The sequence below is a fragment of the Sinocyclocheilus grahami genome, unplaced genomic scaffold (genome assembly GCF_001515645.1).
Source record: "Sinocyclocheilus grahami isolate Dianchi unplaced genomic scaffold, SAMN03320097.WGS_v1.1 scaffold576.1, whole genome shotgun sequence".
NCBI lineage: Eukaryota > Metazoa > Chordata > Actinopteri > Cypriniformes > Cyprinidae > Sinocyclocheilus > Sinocyclocheilus grahami.
Window position 1 is genome coordinate 273,892 of NW_015505755.1, and position 11,992 is coordinate 285,883.

Here is an 11,992-nt window from a genome sequence, read left to right on the forward strand (position 1 = left end):
CCTCCAAATAAATAAATAACATTGTGACTGATTTTTTTTCAAAATCTCAGAATTTCAGAGAACCAATATAATTACAGCCAGCCATGGTGACACATTAGAGAGCTAATAATGATTGTCATACTTATAATGATTATGATTGTAATTCTCATAATTTTTGGTTGTTATCAAAAATAATAGTTTGTCCCTCTGATTGAGATCATTGTGAGTCCAAGTTTTCCTGATTGGGTCCCAAAGGCCATTGACTAAACTAGGATTCATTTCTTCGTCATTCCTTCTTCCCTTTTTCTATCTTTCCTTTTTTTTTTCTTTGTTTATGGCAGATTATCAGTGTGTAAGCATGCCATGTAGTGATATGATTAATTAATTTCTGTTCATTGAACCAATGGCAGGAGTGCAACAGAGGAATGCAAACGTGATATTGCTTTTATACAAAAGTTCAGTAATAAAAGGAGTCAATGTGGAGTTGAATTTAAGACAGTTTCTTTGTCTGTGCTTTACCAGTATAAATACTTATAAATGAAACCAAAGCAGAATCAACCATTGCACGTCTCAAATCAATACACTATAGTAGTGTTCCATTCCTAAAAGTATTTGTGTTTTTGTACCAATCATTTGAGTAAATTATTTAGTGACTCATAATACACACAAAGATGATGTATGAATGTGGCCTACAGAAAGGGTCACTGAAAAATCACCACCACAAATGCTTAAAATGAAAGCCTGTCTGGAGCAGAAAACATAGACAAGCAGAATCTCCCAGTGTTGTTGGGGTGAATATCAGCACTGTAATGCTGCTGCTTATCCAGTTAAAAACAGGACCACAAATAACTGTTGTAACAGCAGATACTGTAAAGAGTAAAACAATGGTCTGAATGAGAAACTTCTTTCATCCACTCATTGGACTATACTGCCTAAGGCTCTGTATATATCCCCTATGAGGTTAAGACATCTCTCTGTTGTAATTTATGTATTATGTATAATTCAGACATAATAATGAATGCACAAGGCATGGTATGATTTAGATGTAATTTGAAGTCTTTATCCTGTGGGAAAGCTGTAAGGCATAATATCATATGCATTATACAATCAGAATAGTTTAGTGAAGTGGTTAATGAAAAATATTACCCAACTTTAAGTGTCTTAGTGTGCTTCTTGTTCTGTCACCCTACAGCCAAAGACGTAAAGCACTTTCATGAAACAAGCAGGAGACCCAGAACAAAAGGCTACAACTATTTACATATAATACAGCCAAATGTAATGGGAACCCCTTTTCTGATTCCCAGCAACACCTTCGGAATTTTCATTTTTGCTTCATGATCATATATGAATTAAACAAACACAGTATCAAATCACAGTAACAAATTATAACAAGGTTTATATGTAAATATAACCAGTCATTCAGTAATCTTACTGGCATCATGTCTTCTCCCACTCAGATACACAAGTCAATTTATTCGCCATATGAGTACTCAATTACTACAAAAACAGATTTTTATTTTTGTTATAATAATTGGTGTTCTTTTTTTTTTTCAGCCAATGTTATTTATTTATTTTATTTTATTTATAAAGGAATATTAAACCCAAAAATGAACATTTTCTGAAAATGTACTCACCCTCAAGTCATCCAAGATGTAGATGAGTTTCTTCATGGGAACAGATTTGGAGAAATGTAGCAGTACATTACTTGCTCACCAATGGATCCTCTGCAGTGAATGGGTGCCGTCAGAAGGAGGGTCCAAACAGCTGATAAAAAGATCACAATAATCCACATGACTCGAGTCCATCAATTAACACCTTGTGAAGTGAAAAACTGCATTTTTGTAAAAACAAATCCATCATTATAACATTTTAACTTAAAACCGTTGCTTCCGGCTAAAATACGAGTCCATAATCCATAATATTGCTTTCTCCAGTGAAAAAAAAAATCAGTGAAAAGTAAAGAATCAGGAGAGAAACATGCAGATCAAGAACTGTTCACAAGCTAAAACAGGCCAAAATAGTTCTAAACAAATATGTGGGTGGATTTTGATGCGAGGAAAACAGGGGCTGGACATTTAGTGAGAAAGTGATGTAATGCTAAATTGCTCTAAATCTATTTAGAAGAAACAAACTCATCTACATCTTAGATGGCCTGGGGGTTAGTAAAGTTTCAGCAAATTTTTATTTTTGAGTAAACTATTCCTTTATAATTCCTTTATTATTTTAGTTAGCAAACGTATTTTAATCAACCGTTTTAATCTTAATTCTTAGTTCTTAAACAATTACCCTGGCATGCCGTTTACAGACTGGATTATGTGTTTAAAGAGTGTTTCATCTCTGAATTTTAACGGGCCTTGTGAGGGGCTGTCAGGAAAAGGCTCTCCAACTGTTTGACTGTCATAAGTGAGTGGCATAACCTATTGGAACCTTATAACTTTTTGAGAAATAGCACAATTCTACAGTCAACCATCCTGGATTCAACAATCCAACAATCCCAATACAGTCAAAAAACACAAACTGAAAACCTTCCGATTTTAACCAGAAGTGTATATCCCTTCCTCAGTGATGCCCTATGGCCGTAAATATCTTCCTCTTTCAACAGACTGATCGATTACAGCCTCTCTAGTCCGTTTGTGACAATCCTTGAATTAGCATTAATCCTGTGCATCCAACACAACACTTCCCTTTCCACAGTCTCTGGTTTACCTCATAGTTGTAGCCATAGATAGATAACCTTTTGTACAGTAGGTGCAGAAATGCACTTGAATCTGCATTCACCTCTTTTTACACAGAAAACTATACTCAAAAATGTGAACTATTACCAATATAAGATAATCTACTGTTAAACAAGGAAAGACATTTACACCAAAATAGATTTAATTTTTTTTAAGTAATGCTTACAATTGTAAAATTCACAGGAATGTAATTTGACATGCTAGCTCAGAAAAACAGGCATAAATATATATTTTAAGAAGAGAGATTTACGTCATGAGGACCTGTGAAAATGTGTACATTTTATTACATAAACTCTGATTGACTTAAAATTCTGTATATTCTTAGATATGCATTTTAGTACAAGTACAGTACAATTGTTCAGTTTCAATTCAGTTTGACCTGAACTACTTCATTAGTTTATATTCATTTGCAATTGCTGCATTTGTCCTCTGAAGTTGGTCTCAGATGTTGTTTTGAGTAGGATCTTTGAACCTTTTTAATGAAAAATTAATGCTGTTTTTTGTTTGTTTGCTTTTCTCTTGCTTATTACTCTTCCATTTTCCCCCAGTTATTTTCATTTGGTGATGGCTTACATTTAATCTCTCCTTTTTGACTGACTCTGTTTGACTTTTCATTGTGTGTTTCATAGGTGAGGCTAACGTTGGTGTGGATGAGGCTTTTGATGAGAAAGGGTGTCATTGTGACATGTCAGCAGAGGATCTGCCGCCTGCACTGAAGACCATCATCAGAGCAGTGAGGTAAGAGCAGCGATTCTTCACTTCAGTTCACTTCTCTCACTGCTGTATAGTATTTCAGAACTCTTCAGCATTTGATGAGCTGTCATTGTGATTATTGATATGAATTAATTCAAAGTTTCAGCATGCGGTATTAACCAAAGCTAATTTCCAAGCTGTTTTTGTGGCCTGCATGCTAGATGTGTAATGATTTTTTTGAAAAGGTGAATAGTGTGGCACAATGTGGGGATTTTTTAACCACTTACTGTGCTCCCCTATTTTTGAGCATTTTCTGAAAAACGACATACCCAAATAAAAATGTCTGTAGCTCTTGAACCCTATGTGGTGCGGGTTAACAGGTTAAACAACGCCACTGGTTGAGCCAATGTTGTTTAGTTGGACTGGTGTCTGTACAATATATCACAAAACGAGTTGAACAAACTCAGGGTTACATAAGTAAGCAATAAGGTACTCGAGGCCGTGCTGTATCGTGAATAAATCACGGCTGAAGGGCGTTGTTAGGCACGACGCGAAGTGGAGAAAAAATATTACAACCAAAAATATATGTATTGAAATGTTACTTTTTTGAAGCAAGTTCGTTAAATGCTGTCCTTCCACTAAAAAAAATAGTTCCTGACAGCAACAGTAAACGGCAAGAGAATGTTCCGAACATGCCTCATCTAATGGAGCTTAAATAAAAACAGAGAATAGGAGCTCTTATCATACGCTGTGTCATTTTTTTTTAACACCATATATGATGTTTTCTCACACACATACATGAGAAACACGCATGAGAAAACGTCTGTTTTCCCGTCTTTTAGTTTTAAAACAGACACAGCGCGAGTTTGCAAGCATCATTACAGTGTAAACATATGGACATAGCTACAGAATCATACCTGAAACAGAAAAATAATAAATATTGTAATATCCCCTCCTCACTTCGGAAACGGTAGGCTTCCACACAGACACGCGCATGAATAAAACACAGCTGCTGACCAATCAGAATCAAGGAATGTAACCGTATTATAATTGGTTTTAGTTTTACAAACCCAAACAAATATAACCTGGCTAACCATACCACAGTGTTCTTAATAATTTTATAATCTCAGCATGAGAAAACGTCTGTTTTCCCGTCTTTTAGTTTTAAAACAGACACAGCGCGAGTTTGCAAGCATCATTACAGTGTAAACATATGGACATAGCTACAGAATCATACCTGAAACAGAAAAATAATAAATATTGTAATATCCCCTCCTCACTTCGGAAACGGTAGGCTTCCACACAGACACGCGCATGAATAAAACACAGCTGCTGACCAATCAGAATCAAGGAATGTAACCGTATTATAATTGGTTTTAGTTTTACAAACCCAAACAAATATAACCTGGCTAACCATACCACAGTGTTCTTAATAATTTTATAATTTTATCGTGTTTGGGTGGATCGCAGCTTAAACCTACTTTGTGGTACAGGCCTTATGCAGAGAGTGCGATGTTTGACTGCACTGCAGAGCCACAGTGTTTACAATTTTCTGAGAAATCAACCTACAAAAGGTTTTCTTAAACTCTAGAGCCTAAACTGAGAAAATATTTTAACATAAATACACAAAAATATGCACATCACCTTTAATGAATATGGCATTGTCTGCTTGTCAGTCTTATATAATTATTCTCATAGTTACTGAGAGCATGAGATGAATCAGTGTCTCATTATCTCGTTTCACTAATTTCACTATGAAGAAAGAATACTGTCATACTGTTCACACTTGACACACATCAACCACGCTCTTTTCTTTTTGTTTTGTCTAGTATGTGTGGGTCAGTGGAAAGCTGAGTGCTTGATTGACAGTATGTGCTCATTTTTTCCAGCCTCTCACTTTTGCTTTTACTTTGAGGAATGAAAAATGAACTCAGTCTTCTTTAGGCTGTCCTGCTTCACTGAATATTCCAGGCTGTAGGCGAAATGCTGTGGTAACCCTGTAGATTTCAGCTGGGCTCTGTTTGGTCATGTGTGTGACACCAATCTCAGACTTTCTCAGGGTGTTGGATTTGTCTACTCTGTCATTTGATCACCTTTGTTTTCAGAAACATTGCTGTGGTTATTCTGAGTCACTCCAGTTTGATTTGATTTGAAATATACTGGGCTAAGGTTTTTTTTATTATTATTGTTCCCTTCGATAATCTAGTCACTGAAAAATCGTTGTACTGTATTTTAGACAGATTCTGTATTTGTGCTCACATATTTGTTTTGGGCTGCATAAGACTTCAAAGGAAGAATAACATTAGCATATGGTTTTGCAGGATCATGAAATTCCATGTGGCGAAGAAGAAGTTTAAGGAAACTCTGCGCCCATATGACGTAAAGGATGTAATAGAGCAATATTCAGCCGGTCATCTAGACATGCTCTGTCGAATTAAGAGTCTGCAAACCAGGTAAGATAAACCAACTCCTGTACGAATATGTTTTTCCACCATATGCAAAAGTTTGGGGTAAGTTGTTTATATGAGATGGCATTGGGAGGGGGCATGGGGCAGTTGTGGCCTAATGGTTAGAGAGCCGGACTTGTAACCCGCAGGTCGCAGGTTCGAGTCTCTGTACCCTCAGGGATTGTAGGTGGGGGGAGTGAATGTACAGTGCTCTCTTCCACCTTCAATACCACAACTGAGGTTAGACCCTTGAGCAAGGCACCGAACCCCCAACTGCTCCCCAGGTGCTGCAGCAAAAATGGCTACCCACTGCTCCGGGTGTGTGTTCACTACTCACTGCTGTGTGTGTGCACTTGGATTGGTTAAATGCAGATCACAAATTACGAGTATGACACCATACTTGGCTACACGTCACGTCACTTTCACTTTCTCTTATTTTCATTTGTTCTTAATGTGTATGTGTAAATATATTTGCAATATAGGCCAGAGGAGTTTCTCCCAAATTTTTTTCTTCATTTGTGTCACCTGATGGAGTTTGGGTTCCTTGCCACTGCCAGCTTCTGGTTTTCTTAGTTGGGGTCTGAAAGACCCTTAACTTTCAGAAATGTTTTGATACAACCACATTGACTGACACCATCAGATGAGAACAAAATTTGAAAAGAATTAAGCTGAATAACAACACTATTGTTTTCTGTAGAACTACTTTACTTTACACTGATTTTGAACTGACTTGATCTGAATAAAAACATTGGTGCCTATTGTAGAACTGCCTATAGCTGATCGATTAACACTGTTATTGTTATTAACAATTGTCTTTTAGAGTAGGTCTACACGTGTACCTGCAGATAACACAAGTCTTAATTTTTACTTTATGCCACTTGAAATTAAAAGGAAAGACTTGAACTCGCATTGCATTACCCACATGAGCGCAAAATGAAGCATGTGCACTAATCACTAGGCATTCTCTCTTTACATATAAATTACAGCTAATATCACATTAGGAACAGGGGTCATATCATACCTGATACACAGCCAATCAGTCTACGTTGCATAATACAGTATGTGAACTAAAACATTTACTCAGCAATGACAATCAAAGATTATTAGCAACCACATTCATGACCTCTATATCTTATCCACACTGGTATGTTGGGTTTGCATTAATTAGTCATCACGACACATCTGTTCTGAGGGCCCTGAGGCAGTGCTTCTCCTTGGTCATATATGGGTCACTGGGTGGTGGTGAAGCCCTGAGGTTCTGCCAGACATTGTGATGCGGAGTGTTTAAGAAGCTATATATCATTATTGCACATCATTATGTGCCATTATTCATCATGGCTGCATACATTTTCGACTCAGAACACTGCGTTTGAATGTGTGTACTGCCTTGCTGCATATTATGGGAAAATTGTCAAATGCGTAGAATGTCCATTTACTCAGTATTCATGATCACCTAGCAAAAAATTAACAGTTAGCAAAAAATAGTCGAAAGACGTATTGATGCATTTGCTGAGATTCTCAAGTATGTAATAAGTGGACACTTTGGTATTCCATAAAACCTTGGGAGTTGAGATTTAGTCTAATTTAAAAGGTAAAAAAAGGCAGACAATTGTATGCCAAGTATCTCTTCTCAAGCCATTTGTCACCATAAGTCTGTATCTTTTTTATTTTATTTTCTCACTGAAGCCTAGTGGAGTCAAATTATCAAGGTTTGTAATGAAGTGAGACCAGTGCCACCATGTGGCCAAACCAGAACATCACAGTTCCTGACGTTTTTCATAGTCTAAATCAGGGCTGTCCATAACTCTGCAGGACACCGCCCTCCAGGACCGAGTTTGGACAGCCCTGATTTGAACAGCAAATTAACAATATGAACTATGAACAGCAAATTAACAATAATTCTATATAAATTTCAATTCCTCACTAAGGACTTTAGTATACAAGATAAATTGAAATCTTGAATCCTGTTTGCTAATAGTAGCAATTTCTATCATTATTTCTGTCATCATAGTTTCTCTCAATTCTCTGTCTGCTCATTAGGATGAGAATCTTCATTTCTTTGCACACATTTCATTCCTGTGTCTTTTTGCTAACATCTCTTTCTCTCACTTTCAGGGTGGATCAGATTCTTGGTAGGGGCCAGATGCATATGGATAAAAAGGTCAGAGAAAAGCTATTATCTGACGGAGACATTCTGGAAGACGTGAGCATGCTGGGAAGGGTGTGTAAGGTAGAAAGACAAGTGAGTATAGAGACACTCAGTTAAACAGTGCATTACATAATCACATGTCCTGGATGTCACACTGAATCAATTCATCTCATATTTCATTGAATGTTATTAAATATGTATTAACTATGGACATACATGCATCATAGGAGGCTTTTTTTCTAAAGTTTTGTCAAATGCACAAAGTCTAATGTAATGTCTGATTACTTTTCTTAGGGAATTAATTATTATTAATTCATTCAGGTTTTGAGAGGACTCGAATCGGAAAATTCGAAGTCAACCTGATTAGAACTGATTTCAGATTTTAATAGTTTACACCTTATCAACGAGCGAGACGTTAATGTCCGTGTATCTTAACAATCTGACTATGTGTATTTTCCTTGGCCACAGGTCAATACAATTATGATAATTTGTAAGCTCTTAGCGAGGTAACGTGATCTTGGCAAGGTTTGACTTTAAAATTATACGACACCAGACAATGATTCTTTATAAATGAAACACGAATTTATTGGCTATTCTATTCTTAAACTAAGCTAAAACACACATACACACACACACATACATACAGTTCTGAAGAATGATGTTAATGGAGTTCTGAGGAAAGCCCAAAGTTTTAACAAGATATTCGCTACAGTTCTCTTACTTGCAACCTGAGAAAATCACAAAGCAGAGGTTTGTCTTACGTTTACTGCTTAAATGGTTCAGCACCTATTTCAGCGGATAGAAGACCTTGTTTGTACTTGCGTTTTTGGGTGACAGCTGAAAAGCTGAGTTTCCTGGTTTGGCTGCTTGAGGGAATTCCGTTGCTGATTGTTTACTGAGAGGACGTCAGGATGCCGTCCCTTCGGGAGAGCCCTCGTTGGATTGGTTGGTTGCCGGGTTACGGAGGAGCCTCTGGCGGTTCTTCTGAGACAGTCTAAGTTTGCAAGACTTTAAGTTCTTTGAAGATCTCTGACGATCACGAAGTTTCAACTGAAGTGTTTGAGTTTTAGATGACCGATCGCTATGATGGTAAGCGTGTGAGCACAAGTTGGAGTGCTCTTAACATGGCAAAAGGCGAAGAAGCAAACAAGCGAGTCTGTCTTGCATTGGGTTTTTGATCCGCGGCCTAAGTCCGTCCCACGGCGCGATCTTCCAATCGACTTCTTTCGCTTTTCTGAAAGTAGTAAAAGGATGCGTCCCTTTTCTGGAATGCAGGGGGAAAAGGGGAGGTGTCCTGAGGTCATGCCCATGTCACGAGTGTAGATATGCCATCCTTCTGCTGGACAGGGAGCTCTTATTCTGTTGCTTTCTGTTTATCGGATTATCAATTTATGCGTTAAACGGTCATGGGGTCTGGGCGAGTCTGTCGCTGGAACATTTCCAGATACCATGTTCTTTGTTCTGTTGTCTCTTAGATAGTTATTTATGCTGAAGTCGGTCAAAGTTACACTGCACATCTGGTCCTCGAGGGGTTTAAGCACTGTTTTTATTTGAGTCTCTTGAGACCATAAGCTAGATGGGACAGGAACTGCTGAGACACTTCACTGACCCTGCATGAGTTTTACGACCGCAGATGGAGATCATAGGGTGCTCTTCAGTTTGTCTCAATGGAATGTGATTGTTTCATGTGTGACTCAATAGTGTGAGTGGGTCCGTTTGAAGACAGAGATCCTACACTAATTTCTGTTTCTAAAGATGAATTGTGTTTAATAACATTATGGGATGAAATTGATTGTGATGGATTTGTTTAACGTTATTGGAATAGAAATGGCCAACTCTTTGATAAGGCTATTTTCATAGCTAGTCTTTTACATATCCTAAATACACACAAATATATAATATTTTCATGTTTGAATGGAAATTACACATAATATAATATCCTGTTCAGAAATGATATTTACCTTGATTAAAAAAAAATTCTCATGTCATTGTCTCATGTTTTACTGTTTATCGATTATCATATTAAACATAATACTAAACCAGTTAAACCAGTGGTTCTTAACCAGGGGGCCTATCAAACTCTAATCTAAATTAAAATGCTAAAAACACACAATCTTTCTTTCCCCTTTAACTGCTTTATTGAAAAACCACTGTATTAAGCATAATCCATGTTTTCTGACAATCTGTGTTCTGTTTACCGTCTCTATAGGTACAGTCTATTAAAGCTAAGCTGGACTCTTTGCTGGACATCTACCGGCAGGTTCTGCAGAAGGGTTCTTCTTCTGCCCTCACTCTCTCCTCTCTCCCTCCTTTTGGGTTGGAGGATACCTGTGACTATCAGAGTACCATCCTCAGTAAGGATATCTCTTGCTCCTCCCAGGTCAGCCATTCCATCTGTGGTAATCACCCCAGAGCCCTCCAATTAATATTAGCCCCCAAAGAACTCAACCTCAACCAGAACAACTCCACAGCATCATCTCCTGGGCTCAATCCAGCCTCTGCCTCACCTTTTAACCCATCAACCTTCCACGTTCCTTCAACCCCTTCCTTGGAGTGTCCATCAGCACAAGTGAGTCCTTCTCAAATCCTCAGCGTCAGCAGTTTTCACTCTTCTGTAGGCCACTTTCCATGTGTCCGTCAACCACCTCCTCCTCTTCCATCCCCGGCCTCTTCAAAACTTCACCTTTTTTCTGTTCCTCCACAAACAGGCCACGTTCGCAGCATGGGACCATGTAGGTCAGACCCCACCGACTACTCCAAATCCTGCTTCAGAGGAGTTGGTATAGACTTTGGGCTTAACTCTAATATTAGCTGCAAGCTTCAACAAAAAACCAGACCCAGTGCTAAAGAGGACAGTTCTTGGAGGAGACATATAAGCATGGATGCAGAGATGGACCCTCTTGCTCCAGTCTCTCCTTTTGCCCCGATTCAAGGCCAGTCCAGTGGGGATATAGGACTGGGGAAGTCCTTCTCTGTACAGTACCTCATGCAGCCTGCTCTGGAAGGTCTTGGTGTGGACACACATTCTAGTCAGGCTAGTTTCTCCACCAGTGTTAGCAGCAGCCAGGACTCTTCAGCTGGGGGAATTGAGATGGGAGTAGGGGCCTGGGGAGAAGCTGATCTCTTCATCAGCGATAGAGACCTTGAGATCTCAAATAAGACACATACTCAAGGGTTCAACTTTCTCTCCCAGACCCCCATTGATGCATCCTACTCCTCCGAGCTGCTTAGGACAAGTAGTACTGCTGGTGCTAGTCACAACCTAGCAAGTGGACATACACCCAATACGGGCAGCAATGAGACTATGAACATGCCACATGTTCGACTAAAATAATGCAATATCTAATGTGTTACAAACTCTTAAGCCCAGTTCACACCAAGAACGATAACTATAAAGATAACGATATTAGCGTCCACACCAGCGAACGATATCGTCTGTTTACTCTAAGCGCATGCACATCTGCCGCTTTAAATTCTTGAGCTCGTTACAGCAGGATGGATTCTGATTGGCTGTAAATTTTTTTATCGTTTATCAGCTCGAGAAAAATCGTTTTGAAAGTCATTCCAATGATATCGTTTTTCTTTGTCTTTATCGTTATAGTTGTGGTATGGACTCTGCTATTCTTTAATATTGAGAAAGATTTTTAGAACTATATCTTTATCGTTATCTTTATAGTTATCGTCCTTGGTGTGAATGGGCCTTTAGAAGCCACCTCTGATGGAATGAAACTTTGATATGAAAGCTTATTTTAAATTGGATTATTTTGTATTTTTATAAGGGCAAAACAAATTTAGATCATTTTTTATATGTGTTCTATTAGTTTTGTTTATTTGAAAGGATGAACGATTACGATTTCATATAGGCCACCATACATGATATATCATTGCATGCATTGTTCTTTTACAAATGTACTGTAACATTTTTAAAAAAATCAAATGTGGTAAATAATCAAACTGCTGAAATTATCAAAATTAGAGATAGCATTGGT

At 38.0% G+C, this 11,992-nt stretch overlaps 1 protein-coding gene across 1 annotated transcript in view; it reads left to right on the plus strand.

Moving 5' to 3' along the window:
- The window catches only part of LOC107556702 (potassium voltage-gated channel subfamily KQT member 5-like), a 152,830-nt gene extending 141,411 nt beyond the window's left edge, over positions 1-11,419 (plus strand). Inside the window, exons 11-14 of the mRNA XM_016239874.1 lie at positions 3,344-3,452; positions 5,729-5,860; positions 7,970-8,096; positions 10,213-11,419. Of these exons, the coding sequence (XP_016095360.1) occupies positions 3,344-3,452; positions 5,729-5,860; positions 7,970-8,096; positions 10,213-11,337 (1,493 nt within the window). The 3' untranslated portion in view covers positions 11,338-11,419. The remainder of the gene's footprint in view (positions 1-3,343; positions 3,453-5,728; positions 5,861-7,969; positions 8,097-10,212) is intronic.
- The last annotated feature ends 573 nt before the right edge of the window (positions 11,420-11,992 follow it).